The sequence below is a fragment of the Macaca nemestrina genome, chromosome X (assembly GCF_043159975.1).
Source record: "Macaca nemestrina isolate mMacNem1 chromosome X, mMacNem.hap1, whole genome shotgun sequence".
NCBI lineage: Eukaryota > Metazoa > Chordata > Mammalia > Primates > Cercopithecidae > Macaca > Macaca nemestrina.
In genome coordinates, this window is record NC_092145.1 from 106,091,658 (window position 1) to 106,114,105 (window position 22,448).

The 22,448-nt window shown below is 45.9% G+C and overlaps 1 protein-coding gene across 2 annotated transcripts; it reads right to left on the reverse strand.

Annotated features, from left to right (window-relative positions):
• Positions 1-41: 41 nt before the first annotated feature.
• LOC105493778 (TSR2 ribosome maturation factor) lies at positions 42-5,004 on the reverse strand. 2 transcript variants are annotated; one of them, XM_011761672.3, is made up of 5 exons: positions 4,861-5,004; positions 4,566-4,656; positions 1,861-1,952; positions 1,164-1,340; positions 42-933 (listed from the first exon to the last, which is right to left on the reverse strand). In XM_011761672.3, exons 1-5 carry the CDS (start codon positions 4,939-4,941, stop codon positions 799-801), a joined length of 576 nt encoding a protein of 191 aa, XP_011759974.1. In that variant the 5' UTR covers positions 4,942-5,004; the 3' UTR covers positions 42-798. The 2 variants fall into 2 exon arrangements, with proteins under 2 accessions (XP_011759974.1, XP_011759975.1); XM_011761673.3 differs by lacking the exon at positions 4,861-5,004 and adding an exon at positions 3,377-3,519 and having other exon boundaries at positions 4,566-4,650.
• Between the last annotated feature and the right edge of the window lie 17,444 nt (positions 5,005-22,448).

Sequence of the window (22,448 nt, forward strand, 5' to 3'; positions counted from 1 at the left end):
CAGAAGGTGGATTTGAAGGCTACTCCTCACAGGTCAAGCCACAGGTTAAGCAGTAAGGTATTATTTATTAAGATCTTAAGCCTCACTCCTGAACTCAAATGGGATGGGATAAGGAGTAAGGAAAGAGGTTACAGGAGACAGAAAGCAAAGCCCAGCCCTTCCAAGCTCACCACCTAGCCAAGGTCTTCGAATTCCTGAGGGAACCCAGGGCTGGAGGCTGGGCTGCAGGAAGGCAGCATTCCTGGGAGGTTCCAAGTTCTGGGCAGGGGTACAGAGTTGTTGCGTGTGTGGGGGGTGGGGTAAGGGAAAGGCTCCAGAGCTACTTTCGTTCACATCTTCACCTATTCTCCCTTCCACTTGCATGTTCATCTCACATTCCTGACCCAGCCAGCCCCCTATCACTGAGTACTGCTGCTGCTGCTGGTCCTGTCCTCCCCAAATCCACCTGCCCACCGTCCACTGGCATCTAGATCCTCCTCCAGCCACACCCACACTCACTCATCCCCTTCCTCACAATGACTGCACCCAAAAGACACTGTACTGGGGAACCCGGCTTCGTCACTCAGATGTTAACTAAAGGCCCAAGGGAATGTGCTGGACAAGGTCCCCCCCACCCCCAAGACCAAGGACCCTAGGGTTTCCTTGCCCTGGAGGGAGCTAGACAGGGGAACAGGGGAGAGGGTAGAGATGGGGTAACCAGTCCACAGGTCTACAATCCTCAAAAAAAAAAAAAAAACCCTACAGACAACTCTCAGAACTAGCAAATAAGGGCCCAAAGCCATTTCCAACCATGCCCACTCATTTTTTTCTCCGGACAATGGTCCAGCCATCTTCCACTATATCCTCTTCCTTAATAGTCTGAGCGTCTGGATCAGAGGGTTCAGGCTGGGAGCAGACCCCATCTGTAGCAGCCCCATCATTCGTAGCTGTGACCTGGAGGGGAGATTTAAAAGAGAGCTGAATACACTGGCCACTGGAGACCCAGGCTCTGCTCCAGTTTTTCCAGGATTGGCTGTGTAACTTTAGGAAACTTCCCTGCCCTCTCTGGATACCACTACTATCACCAACCACCACCATTCCCTTATCACTTCCCTGTGAATCTAGCTGCTCTCCCAGAAAATTGAAAACATCTGCATCCCCAACCCAGGGGGCACCCACTTCACCTCCATCTCTTCCACACTGTCCACATCATCTTCATCCTCATCAGTCTCTTTAGCTGTCTTAAGTGCAGTGGCTGTGACCTTGCATTTTCTTTGAGTGATGCGAGAGGCCATCTCCCTCAGAGCAGCCCCGTCACCCCTCTGGAAGTGGTGGAACATGGTCTGCAGTTGCTGGCTCACCTACCAAGAAAATATTCAACCAGTTTGGATTTTCCAGAGAATCTACTATACAAACAGCCCATTTTGAAGCAACAGTCGGGAGTAGGTTGGATATTTCCAGAAGAGAACAGGGCTCTTTCCTCCCCAAGGAATTAACCAATGAAGCAACCACATATGAAGGGCTCAAATGAGGGCCTAACGCATGACATGAGGGCCTAAAGCAGCAAAAGAGGGCCTAACTAGCAGGGAAGGCTCTAGAACTGGGCTTTGAAAGAAAGAAGATGTAAAAGGGCAGGTAATCTTATTGGGGAGCCAAAATGGATCTGGACTGGCCTGACCTGCCCTTGGGATGGAGGTGAGGAACAGGCCTGGATGGGAATGATGTATAGAAAGAAATAAAAGAAGGCAGGGTTTGGAAAGGCCACACTTGTTCCTCTAGGCAACAGAGAGTCACAGTCAAGAGTTTTGGCCCAAAACAGACAGTTGGGGAGAAGAAAGACTGCCGGTAGGGAGACTGCAGTTGTGCCCATGGTAAGCTCACCTGGGGCAGACTCCCATCTTCCACGACTGTATCAAACTCATTGGTCAACAGCTCTCCAAGGAAGTCTTCCACCTCATCTAGCTCCAAGTCAGCTAAGTAGAAAAGGACAGGGCCCTTGAGTCAAAGACCAGCCAACTTCATCACCCCTGCCCACTGCTCTTCAATATCTACTTGGTGGATCTGCAACTTGGGTGGGTAAAGGCACAGTAAGCCTTTTATCTGCTAAAGTGTTCTGCATTCCAGGTTTTAACATAATTTTTTAAGAACCACTAAATATTAATACCTCATTTCCAATCTCTTCCATCCTGCCTTTTATCTGCTAAAGTGTTCTGCATTCCGGGTTTTAACATAAGTTTTTAAAGAACCACTAAATATTAATACCTCATTTCCAATCTCTTCCTACCAAGGCCTCTTTCCACAACTCCTAGCCCTACACTCACCCTCTTTCATCTGGCCTATTCTAACTAGCCTTCCCTCTATGAGACCTTGAGCAAGCTACTTCTTTCTGAGCCTCAGTTTTCTCATCTGTAAAGTGGGGCTAATGGTGGCCTCCTCAAAGGTCTGTTAGGAGGAACCATCCAACACAATGCCTAGCACAGTGAAGATCCATAATCCATGTTAATTTGTGTCATGTAAAAGCTGAAGTTTTTGAAGTGTAGAGAACCTTCACAACTGTGGTTCCACTGATAAAAAGAAGCCACAGACCAATGGGATAGTTAAGAAGAAACGGACATAGTAATTCCAATGATGAAATCACCATAGCCTTGACACTGACATCCTACTGTGTGACTCTGACCGAGCCACCTTCCTCTCTGGGCTTCAGTTACCTATGGGCCTATGCTCTACTTTTTCTGAATTAGAGAGTATCTCAAGAAAGTCTTCCACAAAGCTCCTAGCCCTCTCCCCTCTATGTGCTTTCCCTGGGAGAGCTCATCCACACTCTTGGTTTTGCCTACCACTCAAACTTAATATCCCCCAAATTTATCTCCAACTGAGACTACTCTGTGACTGAACATTTCACAGATGCCGCAAATCCTCCATATCCAAAGCCAGACTCATCACCTTACTCTTTGAACCTGCTTCGCATCCTCCAGGGTTCCTCTACTCCGTGAAAAGACACCTAATCCACCCATCAACTCAAACCAGGAACTTGCCTCTTTTTCCCTCCCTGTCTACAGCCAACCAATCTCCAAGGCCCTATTCCACCCCTTCTTTTCCATGCCTGTTGCCACTGTCCTACTTCAGGCCTCATCAGTGTCCAGACAAAAACAGCATTCTCATTAGTCTTTCCCTCTCCAGGCTATGCTTCATACTGATTACTTCCTGAACTTTCTAGCCAGCAAATCCCACCCTATTTCTCACCTTAGAACCTGCCCACAAATTTTTACCACCTACTGCAGTGTTTCATAGTTTGCCTTTGAGAAATATCTGTTCTGCTGGGTCTTAAGGGACACTATCCATAGAAAGCTAATGAGAAACAAAAGCAAACAGGTTTTTTAGTGGTTCTTATTCTTACCCAAGCCTTTAATATGTTCATGAGTGTTGAGACTTTTCAGTGGGAGCAGAAGAAAAGAGTTTTTCTTACATAACGTGACTGGAGAAGCTTCTTCACTGAACATCTAACAGGACTAGTTAGCATGAATTTTGGCAAACACTGGCCTAAATGATAAAATCAAAGGCACATAAGGGCTTCCATGTCTTATGCTTTTCAGGGGGGCTTCCCATACCCCAGCTTCATTCTCTACCACTCCTCCACCCACCCCCATGCACACACACCCATACTCCAATACTGAGCTCCCTGCTACTTTCCAAATATAATACATTATACCCTCATGCCACAGAACTTGAGTATTGCTGTCTCTCTGCTTCCCCCACCTAGTTAACTCCTTCTCATTAAGATCCAGCCCAATTCACCACCTCCACTGAGAACCTGTCTCCCCAGCCTGTTACCCCATGCACACTGAGCTCCTCTTTATCAGAAAATCTATCAATGTTGTAACTATTTACGTGTGTGGATCCTCACTGGATAGTATACTTTCTTGAGAGAGATGACTGTGCCTAATGTCATCTCCAAAGCTAGAAATTGAATGAAGGCTTTTTTTTAAAACCATACTATGCAACAGGCCCTCTACTGGGCCTCTTGTTCTTGTATATCCCTCAAGACAAGCCTACAGTGAAGATCTTTGCTGTCCAAACAGCCACAGGTGGTTACTGAGGGCTTGAAATATGGCTAGGCCAAATCGAAATGTGCTAAAACTGTAAAATACCAGATTTTGAAAACAATACTAAAAAATGTAAAATATCTCAATGTTTTATACTGATTACATGTTGAAATATTTCGTATACAATATTGGTTTCATCTGCTTTTTGCTTTATTAAAGTGGCTACTAAAAAATTTAAATTACATGTGACTAGCATAATATTTCTACTGTACAGCGCTGTGGTGGATACTTTTATACGCATTTTAGGAACAAGGAAACGGAGTCTCAGGGAGGTAAATTGCCTTGTCCAGAGTAATCCCACGAGTCAGTGGCACAGCCCGTAAAGCACTGGAATTCAGGATTCTGACTCCAAAAACTGAATTCATTCCACCTCGCCTTTAGGTACCAATCCACAACTGCTCGAGAGGAAATGCAGGCTCTGCGGGATGGGGCTCCTCTCCACACCCCCACACAGGCGGGTCGCAGCGCCTCACATTCACTCACCATTGCGCATGAAGTAATCCTCCACTGCACCCCCCAGCCACTTGGCCTTCTCCTGGCTGTGCACACCCCCGAAGCCATTCTCCACAGCGATCTGTAAACACAGGTCCAAGCCCATCACGTCAACTTGGGAGCAGACTTGGAGTTGCCTGGAGGCCGCTTACGCCGCCCAGCCAACTCCTCTTACGCCGCCTAGCCAAGCCTCAGGCACCTAGCCCAACCAACTCCTGTTCTGCCCCTGGCCCTAACCTTGACCTTGCCCTGGCCCCAACCTTGACCTTGCCCTGGTCCCACTGACCTGCAAGGCCGGCCAGGCCTCCAGGGCCGCGCAGACCCCAGCCCGGAAAAGAGCTCGCGCATCTTCTGCAGCGCCCGCCATTATCCGGCCCCGGTCCACGTGACGTCCCGGCGGCCCAATCCCTCCGTAGCTCGGCCCAGGCAGAATGAGACGCAAGCCGAGCCTGAGAACACAGGATTCTCTTTTCCGCAGACCTAGCAGCAAGACTAGAGCAAAAGAAAAATCTGTCAGAGCGATCAATGACACCACCAGAGTCACTCACTTCAATCAAAGGACACCAGACCTGAAGGACGTGTGGGGCTATGGTTTCCGGATCCGTGGGTACTGCGGAGGAAATATGTGGGGAACTTATTACAGATACAGATTCTAGGCCCTGGGGCAGAGGACTCAGTGAGTGTAGCCTTAAAACTCTGCATTTAAAAAAAGCATCTTAACATCTGCATAGAATACTGCGACAAACAACAGTAAAATACAATTAGCTCTCCCTATGGGGGGCGGTCCACATCCGTGAATTCAACCAACCTCAGATGGAAAATATTCAGGAAAAAAAATGCATCTTCACTGAACATGTACATACTTTTTTCTTGATATTATTCCCCTAAACAATACAGTATAACAACTATATACATAGCATTTACACTTTATTAGGCATTATAAGTAACCTGGAAATTATTTATTTATTTATTTATTTTTATTTATTTATTTATTTTTGAGACTTGAGTGTCACTCCGTGGCCCAGGCTGGAGTGCAGTGGCGCCATCTCGGCTGACTGCAACCTCCACCTCCCGGTTTCAAGCAATTCTCGTGCCTCAGCCTCCGGAGTATCTGAGATTACAGGTGCCCACCACCACTCCCGGCTAATTTTTGTGTTTTTAGTAGAGACAGGTTTCGCCATGTTGCCCAGGCTGGTCTCGAACTCCTGGGCTTAATCCACTTGCCTAGGCCTCCCAAATTGCTGGGATTATTTATAGACATGAGTCACACCTGGAAATAATTTAAAGCACACAGTAGGATATTCATAGGTTATACGCAAATACTATGTCATTTTATATCAGAGACTTGAGCATCCATGAATTTTGGTGTTCTCCGGAGGTCGTGGAACCAGTCTCCCACAGATACCCAGGGATAACTGTACGTTTTTCTGAAGTGCACAAGAACATTCTCCAGAACAGATCATACACTAGGCCATACAGTAGGCCTCAATAGATTTAACAGGATTGAACATACAAAGTATGTTGTCTGACCACAATGGAAAGAAGTTAAAAATCAGTAAAAATAAACTTACAAAATTCACAAACATGTGGAAATTAACACACTGCTAAGCAACAAATGGGTCAAAGAAAAAAAATCACAAAGAAAATTAGAAAACACTTTTAAATGAATGAAAACAAAATGCATGAGATGCAGCTAAAGCAACACTTAGAGGGAAATCTTTAGTTGTAAACATGCATATTTAAAAAGAAGAGCCGGACATGGTGGCTCATGCCTGTAATCCCAGCACTTTGGGAGGTTAATGTGGGAGGATGACTTGAGCTCAGGAGTTCGAGACCAGCATGGGCAACATAGTGAGACCCCCATCTCTAAAAACAATTTTAAAAATTAGGCCAAGTGTGGTGGCTCACGCTTGTAATCACAGCACTTTGGGAGGCCGAGGCGGGCAGATCACTTGAGGTCAGGAGTTTGAGACCAGCCTGGCCAACATGGTGAAACCCCATCTCTACTAAAAATACAACAATTAGCCGGGCGTGGTGGCAAGCACCTGTAATCCCAGCTACTTGGGAGGCTGAGGCAGGAGAATGGCTTGAACCTGGGAGGTGGAGGTTGCAGTGAGCTGAGATGGTGCTGTTGCACTGCAGCCTGGGAGACAGAGTAAGGCTCTGTCTCTAAATAAATAAATAAATAAATAAATTTGAAAACTAGGCCAGGCATGGTGGCTCACACCTATAATTCCCACACTTTGCGCGGGCAGATCACCTGAGGTCAGGAGTTTGAGACCAGCATGGCCAATATGGACAAACCCTGTCTCTACTAAAAATGCAAAAGTTAGCCGGGCATGGTGACACACACCTGCAATCCCAGCTACTTGGGAGGCTGAAGCACGAGAATCGCTTGAACCCGGGAGGCAGAGGTTGTAGTGAGCTGAGATCACTCCACTGCACTCCAGCCTGGGTGACACAGTGAGACTCTGTCTCAAACAAACAAACAAAATTAGATGAGCATTGTGGCATATGCGTGTAGTACCAGCCACTCAGGAGGCTGAGGTGAGAGGATGGTGAGCCTGGGAGTTCAAGCCTGCAGTGAGCCGTGATTGTGCCACTGCACTCCAGCATGGGGGACAGAGCAAGACCCTGCCTCAAAAAAATAAAAATGAAAGAATGATATCAAATTAATAACCTATGCTCCCACTTCACGAAACCAGAAAAAGAAGAGCAAAGTAATCCCAAGGCAAGCATAAGAAAGGAGATAATAAATATTAGAACAGAAATAAATGAAATAGAGAATTGAAAAACAATAGAGAAAAGAAAAAACAGTGAAAGCAAAAGTCAGTTGTTGTTTTTGTTTGTTTGTTTGTTTGTTTTTAGATGGAGTCTGGCACTGTCACCCAGGCTGAAGTGCAGTGGTGCAATCTCAGCTCACTACAACCTCCCCCACGTTCAAAAGAGTCTCCTGCCTCAACCTCCAGAGTCGCTGGGATTACAGGCACATGCCACCATGCCCCTCTACTAAAAATTTTTGTATTTTTAGTAGAGACAGGGTTACACCATGTTGACCAGGCTGGTCTCGAACTCCTGACCTCAAGTGATCTGCCCACCTCAGCCTTCCCAAGTGTTTGGATTAGAGGCGTGAGTCACCGGACCTGGGTGGTTATTGTTTTTTAGAGATGAAGTCTTTTTTTGTTGCCCAGGCTGGAATGCAATGGCACAAACATTGCTCACTGCAGCCTCAAACTCCTGGGCTCAAAGGACCCTCCTGCCTCCGCCTCCTGATTAGCTGGGACTACAGGAATAGGCCACCCTGCCTGGGTAGTGTGTGTGTGTGTGTGTGTGTGTGTGTGTGTGTGTGTGTGTGTGTGTTGGGAGGAGGTGTCTCACTTTGTTGCCCAGGCTGGTCTTGAACTCCTGGTTTCAAGCGATCCACCTGCCTCGCCTCTCAAAATCCTGGGATTACAGGCGTGAGCAACTGCACCTGGCCAAGTCAGTTATTTGAAAAGATCAACAAAATTTACAAACCTTTAGCTAGACTGAGGAAGAAATAAAAGAAAGAAGACTCAAATTACTGAAATCAGGAATGAAAGAGGACGTATAATTACTGACCAGTCAAAAAAGACCACATATTGTATGATACCATTTATATGAAATATACAGAATAGGTAAATCTATAGAGACAGAAAACAGATGAATGGTTGCCCAGGGCTTGGATGGGGAAAGAATAGAGTGTGACTTCTGAATGGCTTCAGGGCTACTTTTGGGGGTGTTGAAAGTGTTCTAAAAATTAGATGAGGTAATGGTTGCTGTTATGAGCTAAATTGTGTCCACCACCCCCCAAATTCATATGTAGAAACCCTAATCCCCAGTACCTCAGAATGTGACCGTATTGGGAGATAGAGCCTTTAAAAAGGTAATTAAGGTAAAATGAGGTTGTATGGGTGGACCCTAATCCATTATGACTGATGTCCTTATAAAGAAAGGGAGATTAGAACTCGGTGCAATGGCTCAGATTGCTTGAGGCCAGGAGTTCAAGACCATCCTGTGCAACGAAGCAAGACCCCCATCTCTACAAAAAAAAAAAATTTTTTTAATTAGCTGGGTATGATGGCTATAGTCCCAGTTTCTCAGGAGGCTGAGGAGGGAGGATCACTTGAGTCCAGGAGATTGAGGCTGCCGTGAGCCATGATTGTACCACTGCACTCCAGCATGAACGACAGAACAAGCCCCGTCTCAAAAACAAAAAAACAACAAAATATAATAATAAGAGGAGATGAGGACACAGGCAAAGAGGGACACCAGAGAGGTGTATACACTGGGACAACTATGTGAACACACAGTGAGAAAGCTAAGGAGAAAGCCAAGGAGCAAATCAGAAGAAACTATACTAAAAGCCATTGAATTGCACACTTTACTTATTTGTTGATTTATTGATGAAAGTATTTCCTTAAAATTAGAAATCTAATTTACAAATTACAAATTTTTAAAAACTGACAAATGTCACAAACATCTTCTAACCCAGAAAAATAAAATGTTATTTTGTTTTTGTTTTGTAGAGGCAAGGTTTCACCATGTTGGCTAGGTTGTTCTCAAACTCCTGACCTCAGGTGAGCCGCCTGCCTCAGCATCCCAAAGTGCTGGGATTACAGGCGTGAGCCACCATGCCCGGCCAAAATAAAATACTCTTATTAATTACCTGATTCACCTCTCTACTAATTTTTCTACATTTTTTGATATCAAAGAGTTTATAGGACTCTTCATATGACAAGTATTTTATATTTTCTAGAGAGAACACAAAGAATTCAATTGATTTCAATTCAGTTGGGTAAAATTTTTTATTATTGGTATTTTAGAAAAGTTTCAATTTCACAACTCATTATTAGTAATGTACATTTTAAGCTTTTTGTCAAACTTGGGAAAATTTCTAGTTTCTTTTACATGTGAGCTGTAAGATTTCAGGTTATTTTAACTTCTCTTGCGCAGTGACAACTCTTAAACGCTCTTTAAATAGACCAGGCTCAGTAACCAAAGACCTGGAAGTGGCCTGTGCAAGTGTGGGGCCCTGAGGCTTAAGACTGATTAGTTCTACAATAAATCTATCTCTGTGCAATGCCCAGGGAGAAAGGAGCACAGGGACTCATGGGAGTTCAGCAGAGGGTCCCTGACCCAGCCTTGGGGGTTGTGGCAGGCCTCTCGGAGGAGATGACACATGTGCTGATTTTTAAAGTTTGAGTAGAATTTTGCTGGGTGATGGGGAGTGTGTGTGTATGGGGGTGGAAGGTGTTACTGAAAGGAAGAAAGAGCCTTCTGTGCAGGGGAAAAAATGTGTGCAAATACACAGAGGCAGGAAGCAACATGGTATGTGATGATAATTAGAGTAGTTCCAGACTGAGAACCTCAGGGGCATAGCCTCCTCAGTAGCTCCAGAGACTCAATTTTTGTAGAGTCAGCAACATAGATTGAGTTCAGAGAGGCCCAAACGAAGATATTGAAAACCTCAGTTCAAGTTCCCACAGTCTGAGGCCTCAAACATACACAGAGAGAATAGGCCTGCTAGATATCCCCACACTTGGAGTCCCTCTCCGGGTTGTAACAAACCAAGGCCTCTGAATGAACCCTGAGATTTAGCTTTGAGACTGAAGTCCAAGGCCGAGTATCCTAAGTACCAAACGTCTTCACCTTTTTTGTGACTTGAACTCCCATTGGCAATCTGGTAAAGTCAATATAACTCTTCACAGAATGTTTTTATTTTATTTTAAAATTTCTGAGGCAGGAGAATCGCTTGAACTCGGGAGGTGGAGGTTTCAGTGAGCCGAGATCGTGCCACTGCACTCCAGCCTGGGCCACAGAGCCAGATTCCGTCTCCAAAAAAAAAAAAAAAAAAAAAAAAATTCTTTTGCAGAGACCAGGTTCTTACTATGTTGCTCAGGCTGGTCTCAAACTCCTGGGCTTAAGTAATCCTCCCTCAGCCTCCGAAAGTGCTGGGAATACAGGCATGAGCCTAGCCCAGAATAATGTTTCTAAATGCATACAATAAAATATAGGTTCACAAAGGAAGTCAAGTATGGTAAAATACAGTTATCAAAATATTACAAAAACACCATTCCAAATTGCATATTTGTTTCCCAATTTTAAAATTGCAATCAGGCCAGGTACGGTGGCTCACGCCTGTACTCCCAGCACTTCAGGAGGCCAAGGCAGGCGATCACCTGAGGTCAGGAGTGCGAGACCAGCCTGACTAAAATGCTGAAACCCTGTCTCTACTAAAAATACAGAAATTAGCCGGGCATGGTGGTGCACAGCTGTAGTCCCAGCTACTCTACTCAGGAGGCTGAAGCAGGGGAATTTCTTGAACTCGGAGGCAGAGGTTGCAGTGAGCTGACGTGGCACCACTGCACTCCAGCCTGGGCAACAGAGTGAGAATCCATAAAAATTAAAAAATACAAAATAAGGAAGGAAGGGAGGGAGGGAGGGAAGAAAGATACAGACACCCCAAAATTCTATGCATAATGCTTTATAAGTCCATGTATCCCAAACTCAGCTCTCAGTATGACACCTCAGGCTGAGCTACAAGATTAAAATGCAGGTTGAACCACCACATTGAATGTGCAGAGGATGCTTCCAGATAGAAAATTTCAGCCGGGTGCAGTGGCTCACGCCTGTAATCCCAGCACTTTGGGAGGCCAAGGCGGGTAGATCACGGGGTCAGGAGTTCAAGACCAGCCTGGCCAACATAGTGAAACCCTGTCTCTACTAAAAATACAAAAATTAGCCGGGCGTGGTGGTGCGTGCCTGTAGTTCCAGCTACTCAGGAGGCTGAGGCAGGAGAATCTCTTGAACCCGGGAGGTGGAGGTTGCAGTAAGCCGAGATCACACCACTGCTGCACTCTAGCTTGGGCAACAGAGTGAGACTTTGTCTCAAAAAAGAAAAGAAAAGAAAATTTCAGATTAGGACCAAGCCTGGGATCCCAAGACAGAGCCCACCAGACAGACATCCCTAGGTGAGGCCATCACATCCATATCTCCTAGGCTTGACCTCAGGCTAAAATCTCCAGACTGGGCTTCTAGTACCTGAGCAGACTGAGCTCTGAAACTGGCACTTACTCAGTGAGAGGCTTAGTCATATGTCAGACAAAATATCAGGCTCCCATATCAAATCTTCTCCCAACTGAAACACTAGAATGAGTGTCTCAAGAGCGAACCATCTGGGCAGATTCCTTGAGTCCAGGAGTTTGAGACGAGCCTGGGCAACATGGCAAAACCCTGTCTCTGAAAAAAATACAAAAATTAGCAGGACATGGTGGGACATGCCTGCGGTCTCCAAGCTACCCTGGAGGCTGAGGTTGGAGGATCAGCTTGACCCCAGGAGGCGGAGGTTGCAGTGAGCAGAGGTGGCAGCACTGCACTCCAGCATGGGTGACAGAGCCAGATCCCTGTCTCAAAAAAAAAAAAAAAAAGAGTGACCCATCAACATGCAAACCCTCAACCTTAAAGTCATGTCCCCATAATGCCCATAATGAGCCTCTAGGTAGAGCCATGGGACTGAGTCCCCAAACTTAGCTCCTTGAAGGAGTATGGGGACTGGGACTGATATCCTGCAAGTGGGCCCAGGGTGAGTTCCCAGAAGGACCCATCACATACTAAAGCCACAAACTCGTCCTCCCCGCTGAAAGTGTAGACTGAGCCCATGTTCTGAAACAGCTTCCCTCAGACTGAAAACCTAATGTCTGAACCTGGAAATAACATGCCCAAGGTCGGGCGCAGTGGCTCATGCCTGTAATCCGAGCACTTTGCGAGGCCGAGGCGGGCAGATCACTTGAGGTCAGGAGTTCGAGACCAGCCTGGCCAACATGGTGGAAACCCATTTCTACTAAAAATACAAAACTTAGCCAGGCGTGGTGGCAGGCGCCTGTAGTTCCAGCTACTTGGGAGGCTGAGGCAGGAGAATTGCTTGAACCTGGGAGGCAGAGGTTGCAGTGAGTTGAGGTCACGCCACTGCACTCCAGCCTGGGCGACACAGCGAGACTCTGTCTAAAAAAAAAAAAAAAAAAAGTGAAAACATTATCCAGACGTGGTGGCGCTTGCCTGTAGTCCCAGCTACTCGGCAGGCTGAGGCAGGAGAATCGCTTGAACCCGGGAGGCAGAGGTTGCAGTGAGCCGAGATCGTGCCACTGCACTCCAGCCTGGGTGACAGAGTGAGACTCCATCTCAAAAAAAAAAAAAAAAAAAAGCCCAAAATGAGCCCTAGACGGAATCCTCAGAGAGAACCGCCGGTATGCACCTATGGTAGCCGTGAGATTTCATCTCACAGACCTTAAGCTACAGGGAATGAAATTAATCAAGGGCCCCAGCTGCTGTACTGAAATCCACCCCCGTATTTGCGCAGACATTGCTTGCCATCATCAGCTGAGTGCCAAAAACTACCAATAACTGAGTGTAGCAGGGATACTTTGGCAACTTTGGCTCAAAGAATCCTGGATAATTGCTTGAGCCCAGGAGTTCAAAACCAGCCTGGGCAACGTGGTGGGACCCTGTCTACAGAAAATCAAAAAATTAGCTGGGCATGGTGGCGCACTCCTATAGTCCCAGCTACACTTGGGAGGCTGAGGTGGGAGGAGTGCTTGAGTCAGGGAGTTCGAGGCTGCAGTGAGTCGTGATCTTGCCACTGCACTCCAGCCTGGGCAACAGAATGAGACCCTATCTGAAAAAAAAATTCTTTTTAATGGAAGAAAGGAGCAGTTTCTTAGGACTGCTTTTTTTTTTTTTTTTTCTTTTCCCCGAGACAGAGTCTCACTCTGTTGCCAGGCTGGAGTGCAGTGGCGTAATCCGGGCTCACTGCAACCTCCACCTCCTGGGTTCAAGTGATTCTCCTGCCTCAGCCTCCTAAGTAGCTGATATTACAGGCACATGCCACCACACCCGGCTGATTTTTGTATTTGTAGTAGAGACGGGGTTTCACCATATTAGCCAAGATGGTCTCGATCTCTTGACCTTGTGATCCACCCCCGCCTTGGCCTGCCAAAGTGCTGGGATTACAGGTGTGAGCCACCACGCCCGGCCAGGACTGCTTTCACATAAGAGAAATAAAAGGTTTGAGCCAGATTCGATGGCTCACACCTGTAATCCCAGCACTCTGGGAGGCCAAGGTGGGAGGATCACTTGAGCCCAGGAGTTTGAGACCAGCCTGGGCAACAGGGAGACCCTGTCTCTACAAAAAATAAAAATAAAAATAATAAGCAGATATGACTAATTTACTGGCATGGCACATGGTTATAGTCCCAGCTACTCTGGAGGCTGAGGTGGGAGGATTGCTTGAGCCCAGGAGATCTAGGCTGCAGAGAGCAATGATCGAAACAGAGTGAAACTCTGTCTCAAACAAAAAAAAAAAAAAAAAAAAAAAAAAAGAAAAGAAAAGAAAAATAGAAAAATAGAGGTTTCTATCTTGTTTAAGCCATCATTATTTGTTGTCTCTTTGTTATGTGCCATCACATCTGATGCCAGCTGAGCCCTCTTGAGTGAGTCAGTGCCTGAGCTCACTGAGAACTCACTCGGAACTCCCAGACTTCTCTGAGGAGTTTGAGTGCCGCTGGGCGCGGTGGCTCACGCCTGTAATCCCAGCACTTTGGGAGGCCGAGGCGGGCAGATCATTTGTGGTCCGGAGTTCAAGCCAGCCTGGCCAGCATGGTGAAACCCCGTCTCTACTAAAAATACAAAAATTAGCCAGGCGTGGTAGTGTGCACCTGTAATCCCAGCTACTTAAGAGGCTGAGGCGGGAGAATCACTTGAACCTGGGAGGCGGGGGTTGCTGTGAGCCAAGATCGTTCCACTGCACTCCAGCCTGGGCGACAGAGCGAGACTCCGTCTCAAAACAAAACAAAACAAAAAAGTCTGAATGCCTATGCTGAGCATCCAACAGTGAGTGATCTAGACAGAGCTCCTGATTGACTAATACAATGAGATTGATCTCAGGTATACCAGTGCCTGAGCCTCTGAACAGACTACCAAAAAGCAGGTGGCCCAAACAGTTTCTAGACCAAACCCCTAAAATGATTTCCCCAGAGTTCCCTGAAGAAGCTCCCCAAGCTGAGTATAACAGACTCAGTTTGCAGAATTAAGTTTCAGATCCCCATACTAAAGCAATACTCTGAGCTCTGCAGAAGAAAGTCATACTACCAACCTTAGAATGAACCTTGGATGGAGCACCAACCTGTCATATCCAGAATGAGCCCCTTGACTGTGCCTAGCAGATAGAGTACCCCTCGCAGTCAGAGCCTCCAAACTGAGTTCTACAGACTAAAATTCCCAGGTAGAGTTCTCTGAAACTGATCTGCCAAACTGAAGTCACAAATTAAGTCCTTCAGGCTAGGACCTCAGACTAACTGATCTACAATAACAGCCCTTAGTGGTCACTCAGGTTGCTCAGATTGAACCCAAGTATAGGCCTCCAGAGTGAGTGCCTAGAATAGGCCCCCAAACTGATACCCCAGGTTGAAATCTCTAGAAGAAGCCCCTATCGGGAAACTGAGATAACCACTGACAATGTTGAAACTTATCTGAACCCTGTATTCCTGGAAATCAGCCATGGTCAAAAAATTCCCCAACCCTTCTATAGGTCTGTATCTGAAAACAAAACAAAACAAAGATAAATGATTAATAAAAATAAAAAATAGGTTGGGCATGGTGGCTGACGCCTGTAATCCCAACACTTTGGGAGGCTGAGGCAGGCGATCACTTGAGGTTCGAGATCAACCTGGCCAACATGGTGAAACCCCATCTCTACTAAAAATAGAAAAAATTAGCTGGGCCTGGTGGCATGCACCTGCAGTCCTAGCTACTCGAAAGGCTGAGGCAGGAGAATCACTTGAACCAGAGAGGTGGAGGCTGCAGTGAGCCAAGATCATGCCACTGCACTCCAGCCTGGGTGACAGAGTGAGACTCTGTCTCAAAAAATAAAAATAAAATAAAATAAGAAAAAAATAAGAAAAATCCCCCACCCTTTTGCTCTCCAGAAAGGGCTCACCACAGAGGACCTCTCTACTCCCACATAGGCCAAGATAAGACTCACCTTCACCTTTCCTCAATGACTCAGAAAAGACCTGTCTATCCTTCCTCATTGCCCCAAAAGACTCCTAGATTGTCAACCCTTGTCTACTTGCCTCCATAAAATTCCAGTCCCCTTCCTTTTCTTTGAGATGCTTCTCAATAGTGTATGGTCTCCCTATTGCAATAGCCTGAATAAAATAATCTCAATTGTCCACTGCATTTTACCTTTTACACCACCAGACTCCATCTTTACACCTAGATATGTTGTACTCAGATCCTCAGAGAAACTGCCTGATTTATTCACTCATTCTTTAAATATTGATTGAATGCTGACTATGTGCTAAGCACTGGGGAGCCAATAAGACAGACAAAGGCTCTGCTTCCATAGGACTTATATTTGAGTGAGGATAAAGGTGGAGGGAGGGTGGTCAGGGAAGGCACTTCTGAGGATATAACATTTAAGGTAGGCCAGGCGCAGTGGCTCACGCCTGTAATCCCAACACTTTGGGAGGCCAAGGTGGGTGGATCGTATGAGGTCAGGAGTTTGAGACCAACCTAGCCGACATGGTGAAACCCCATCTCTACTAAAAATACAAAAATTAGCCAGGCATGGTGGCCTGTGCCTGTAATCTCAGCTACTGGGAAGGCTGAGGCGGGAGAATCACTTGAACCTGGGAGGCAGAGGTTGCAGTGAGCCAGGATCAAGCCACTGCACTCCAGCCTGGGTGACAGAACAAGAGTCCATCTCAAAACAAACAAACAAACAAAAACATTTAAGGTGTGCTTAGATGTAGAGCCAGAGAAAGAAGGTTCCAAGAAAAGGAAAGAGCAAACACAAAGGCCAGGGTGATAGTGCTTAGTATGAGAGGGAAAGAGCTACAGGAGATGAGGCGAATGCCACAGGCAGGCAAGAAGTTTGAATTTTATTTTAAATACAATGGAAAATCTTCTATGCCAGGGAATGAAGACATCTGACTTTTATTTTTGAAAGATCACTTTGGCTATTATATGGAGAAGGAATTATAGAAGGGCGTAAGTAGAAGCAGAGAGACCACTGGGAAGCTACTATAATAGTTGAAACAAGCCAGGCACAGTGACTCATGCCCATAATCACAGCACTTCGGGAGGCTGAGGCGGGTGGATCACCTGAGGTCAGGAGTTTGAAACCAGCCTGGCCAAAATGGTGAAACCCCATCTCTACTAAAAATACAAAAAAAAAAAAAAAAAAAAAAAAAATTAGCCAGGAGTAGTGGTGCGCACCTGTAATCCCAGCTACTCAGGAGCCTGAGGCAGGAGAATCGCTTGAACCTGGGAGGCAGAGGTTGCAGTGAGCCGAGATTGCGCCACTGCACTCCAGCCTGGGCAACAGAGTGAGACTCCATCTCAAAAAAAAAAAAAAGTTCAAACAAGAGACAATGGTGGTTTGGTGTAGATTAGAGATAGTGGAGACAGAGAGATATGGACAAATTCAGGATAAATTTTAGAGGTAGAACCAATAGCACTCTATAATAAGTTGAGTGTAAAGGAGGTGATAGAAGAGATGATTCTCAGTTTTCTAGTTCAGTAACTACTGGTTATACAGATGGGAGAAGGTGAGAGGAGGGAAGGACTTGGGGAAGAATATCAAGATTTCTGTTTTAGACATGTTCAATTTGAGGTGCTTGTGAGATAATCCAGTGGAGATAGATGATAAGGAGGCAGTTCGTTCTACAAGCTCAGAGAACTTCAACATTTAGATGTCAGCAAAGGAGACTGAGAAGAAACACGTGTTTCTAGGAGGGATTGTTGATTGCCAGATGCTACTGAAAGGACAAGTAGGATGAGTAAAAAAAAAAACAAAAACCTGTCTGTTGGATTTGACATGACATCTTTGGTGACTTTGACAAGAATAGGTTCTATGGAGTGGTATGAAGCTAGGCTGCAGTTGGTTGAAGAGTGGGAGATGAAGTGGAGAGAGTAATATGTAGCTTACATCTGGAGAAGGTTTGCATGAGAGGAGCAGAGAAATAGGCAGTAGTAGGAAGAGCTCATGGTATTCAAGGGAGCTCTTAAAGATGGTATATCGACCAGGCCCGGTGGCTCACACCTGTAATCCCAGCACTTTGGGAGGCCAAGGCGGGGGGTGGATCACCTGAGGTCAGAAGTTCGAGACAAGCCTGGCCAACATGGTGAAATCCCATCTCTACTAAAAATACAAAAATTAGCCGGGCGTGTTGGCAGGTGCCTATAATCCCATCTTGGGAGGCTGAGGCAGAAGAATCGCTTGAATCCAGGAGGCAGAGGTTGCAGTGAGCTCAGATTGCACCACTGCACTCCAGCCTGGGCAACAGAGCAGGACCCTGTCTCAAAAAAAAAAAATAGTTATCTCTGAGAGTGGAGAGGTGATCATAGTAGGATTGCTATGAGTCCCGGGTACTAATACTTATTTGAGGTCTGCAATCAATACTTTATAGTGGAAATCATTGGCTTGTGTTGGTTTTTTGTTTGTTTGTTTGTTTGTTTCGTTTTCTCTAACAGCATTCAGCTGCTCTCTTGTAGAGGTAGAGAGTAACCTGGGTTGTGTTTGGCCAGATGAGTATAAAGATGAGACAGATGGGCTGTGTTTGTTTTCTATGCTGTGTAACAAGTTACCACAAAGTTAGAGACATAAAACAACACACATGTGTTACCTCACAGTTTCTGTGTGTCAAGAGTCAGAGAACAAATTATCTGGGTCCTCTTTTTCAGGGTCTAACTAGGCTGCATCGTGGGTGTCAACTGGGGCTACAGTCTCATCAGAGGCTTAACTAGGGAAAATATCTGCTTCCAAGCTCCCTCAGACTGTTGGAATAATTCATCTTTTGTTTCTTTAATATCTCCTGTATCATATCAAGGAAGAATTAATCTTGAAGCTATAGGACCGAGGTCCTCATTTTCTTGCTAGCTTTCATCCAGAGTTTGCTCTCAACAGCAAGTAATGAGTTTCTTGCCACGTGGCCCTCTGATAACTTGGCAGCTTATTTTTTCAAAGCTGACAAAAGAGAGTCTCTGTAACTCCAGTATACCAAGATGGAGTCTCAGCAAACTGACATCCCATCACCTTTGCCATATTCTATTGTTTTTTATTTATTTATTTATTTTGTAAAAACAGAGTCTTGCTATGTTTTCCAGGCTGGTGTTAAACTCCTGGGCTCAAAAGATCCTCCCACCTCAGCCTCCCAAAGCGCTGGGATTACAGGTATGAGCCACTGCACCTGGCCTGCCATATTCTAGAAGGCTAGAAACAAGTCACAGGTTCTGCTGACACTCCAGAAGATAAGATTACATAGGACATAAGCACCAGGTGGTGGGGATTACTGGAGGTCACTTTAGCATCTGTTGGCCACAAGGGCTAGAATAGTAAGGATGTTTGCAAGAGAGTGATTATAATGATGAATAATGAAATCTAAGCTGAGTGTATTAGTTTTCTATTGCCACATAACCAATTACCACAAATTTAACAGCTGTAAAAAAAACACACATATTGTCTCCCAGTTTCCATGGGTTAGAAATCCGTGCACAGCTTAACTGAATTCTCTGTTCAGGGTCACACAGGCTGCAATCAAGATGTTGTCCAGGACTACAGCGTCATATGAGGTTTGGGTCCTCTTTCAAACTCACATGGTTGTTGGCAGAATTTAGCTCTTCGTGGTTGTAGAACTAAGGCCCTCAGACCCTAGGAGCCGCCTGCCATGTGGCCATCTCCATAGGTAGTACACAATAGCATAGCAGCTTCTGGCTCTTCAAGGCCATCAGTTTGAGTTCTTTGCATGCTAGCAAGATGGAGCCATAGCTGTATCTAGAGAGAGACAGAGAGAGAGGTAGGGGCAGGGCAAATCAGAGGAGTGAAATCCTATCATCCTGGCCATATTCTATCGGTTAGAAGCAAGTCACAATGCCCACCCCCTTCAAGGGAAGGGGGATTATACAGGGCATAATAACGGGGTAGAGATACTATGGGGGTCATCAGATAATTCTGCCCACCATACTGGGTAAGGAGGGAAGTGAGGACATGAGGGGACTGAGGGGCAGTTAGTTAAAAGGTGATGGGACCTGCCTTTTACAGGCTCACGCCTGTAATCACAGCACTTTGGGAGGCTGAGGCGGGCGGATCAGGAGGTCAGGAGATCGAGATCATCCTGGCCAACATGGTGAAACCCCGCCTCTACTAAAAATAAATAAATAAAAGAAATAGCCAGGGGTGGTGGTGCATGCCTGTAGTCGCAGCTACTCGGGAGGCTGAGGCAGGAGAATTGCTTGAACCCAGGAGGCAGAGGTTGCAGTGAGCTGAGATGGTGCCACTGCACTCCAGCCTGGCGACAGAGCGAGACTCCATCTGAAATAAAAAAAAAAAAAAGTCCATTCATTCATTTCAGGAGTGGTGTCTGGGAAAACTCATTAATAAGTCTCACTATTATCAAGTTCCCTTGGTAGTTGAATGGCTTCTGTCTGTCCAACCTTCCTTTTAATCTTGTGAGTTCTCCTTGTAGCCTTGAAATAATTCCCTTCTTCCTTAAGGTAGACAGGGCCATTTTCTGTTACTTGCAAACAAAGAATCCTGACTAAACCCCACAGTTACAAATATGGAGATGAGGCTGGGCTGGACTTCTGCTAAGCTTGCCGGAATGATTTGGAGGGAAGCTTCCCAGAATAACATGCTGAATTCTAATTAATGAAGTGTTACAGGTTCAAGTTTTGCTATGAGTGGATGTATTAAATTACTATGTGGGCCGGAAATGGCAAATGGCAGCTCACCCCTGTAATTCCAGCACTTCGGGAGGCCGCGGTGAGCGGATCACTTGAGCTCAGGAGTTTGAGAAGAGGCCTAAGCAACATGGCGAGACCCCATCTCTAAAAAAAAAAAAAAAATAGATAGATAGATAGATAGATAGATAGATAGATAGATAGATAGTTAGAAATATCGCTCTCTCTATATAAAATTAGCCAGGCCTGGTGACATGTGCTTATAATCTCAGCTACCTGAGAGGCTGAGGTGGGAGGATCACTTGAGCTTTGGGCGTGGGTGGGTGTCAAGGCTGCAGTGAGCCATGATTGTGGTACTGCAGTCCAACTGGGTGACAGAGCAAGACCCTGTCTCCAAAAAATAAACATAAAAAATAATTTTTTTGGCCAGGCGTGGTGGCTCACGCTTGTAATCCCAGCACCTTGGGAAGTCGAGGCAGGAAGATCACTTGAGGTCAGGAGTTTGAGACCAGCCTGGCCAACATGGAGAAACCCCGTCTCTACTAAAAATACAAAAAATTAGCCAGGCGTGGTGGCGCATGCCTGTAATCCCAGCTACTCAGGAGGCTGAGGCAGGAGAATCGGTTGAACCCAGGAGGCAGAGATTGTGGTGAGCCAAGATCGTGCCATTGCACTCCAACCTGGGCAATAAGAGCAAAACTCCGTCTCAAAAAAAATAAATAATAATAATAATTTTTTGAGATTAAGGGAGGAGACCACTCCTCATATTGTCTTATGCCCAATTTCTGCCTCCAAAGAAAGAAAAAGTAAAAACTAAAAGGCAGAAATGAAATCCACAAGCAGACAGCCCAGCGCCACACCCTGGGCCTGGTAGTTAAAGATCGACCCCTGACCTAATGGGTTATGTTATCTATAGATTACAGACATTGTATAGAAAAGCACTGTGAAAATCCCTAACTTATTTTGTTCCGATCTAATTACTGGTGCATGCAGCCCCCAGTCACGTACCCCCTCTTGCTCAATCGATCATGACCCTCTCACGCGCACCCCCTTAGAGTTGTGAACCCTTAAAAGGGACAGAAATTGCTCACTCGGGGAGCTTGGCTCTTGAGACAGGAGTCTTGCTGATGCCCCCGGCCGAATAAACCCCTTCCTTCTTTAACTCGGTGTCTGAGGAGTTTTGTCTGTGGCTCGTCCTGCTACAAGATGGAGTCTCGCTCTGTCAACCAGGCTAGAGTGCAGTGGCACAATCTCGACTCACTGCAACCTCCATCTCCTGGGTTCAAGTGATTCTCCTGCCTCAGCCTCCCAAGTAGCTGGGATTACAGGTGCCCACCACCACACCCGGCTAATTTTTGTATTTTTAGTAGAGATGGGGTTTCACCATGTTGGCCAGGCTGGTCTCAAACTCCTGACCTCAAGTGATCCACCTGCCTTGGCCTCCCAAAGTGCTGGGATTTACAGGTGTAGGCCACCATGCCTGGCCAAAAATAAAAAAATAAATTACTATGTGATATGGAATAATAAGCCCATTGTAAACCAAAGTTTGAGTGGACATAATATACTATTTGCTATCAGAAAATTTTTGGAGCCTTGGAGACAAAGCCATTTGGATAACACGTTGGCCAGCCTGGGAGCACCTATTATGAGAACAGTGGGGCCAAGCAAAGCGCACCCAGATTTTTGTTTCCTCCACTATGTAATCTGCTTCATACCCAATAAGGCCCCAGTTGGAAACTCCTTGAGTGTTCTGTTACCTTGCCTGGGAGAAATAGGAGCTCAACAGTTCCTGAAATTCTCAGCTGCTGGCCTCATCCACAATGATGCCCGTGTCTCCACGCATTCGTTCCATTTCTGAGAACCAGGGCCTTCATGTAGATTAACCCTCACAGAGATGTTAAGTCTGCTTTTGTTTTGTTTGATGAATCCCTAGGGAATGGAAAGAGGGATGTTCTATGATGGGCAAACAATTGCCTTAATCTGAACCTAGTGCCTTTGAGACAGTGAGATCTCTGAGAAGAGCTGAGTGTATGCCCAGAAAGACTGGTCACTCAGGGTCATTCATCCCAAAGATTTAGAGGCCTTCCGTTTTAAACCCCTGAACTTCACTTTCTTGGG

Excerpts from the sequence above, each read along its gene's own strand:
- LOC105493778 (XM_011761672.3), bottom strand. The coding sequence starts at position 4,941 with ATGGCGGGCGCTGCAGAAGATGCGCGAGCTCTTTTCCGGGCTGGGGTC. Across the intron at positions 1,953-4,565 it reads GGATTACTTCATGCGCAATG|CTGACTTGGAGCTAGATGAG; the intron begins GTGAGTGAATGT and ends TTTTCTACTTAG. Across the intron at positions 1,341-1,860 it reads AAGATGGGAGTCTGCCCCAG|GTGAGCCAGCAACTGCAGAC; the intron begins GTGAGCTTACCA and ends TTTTCTTGGTAG.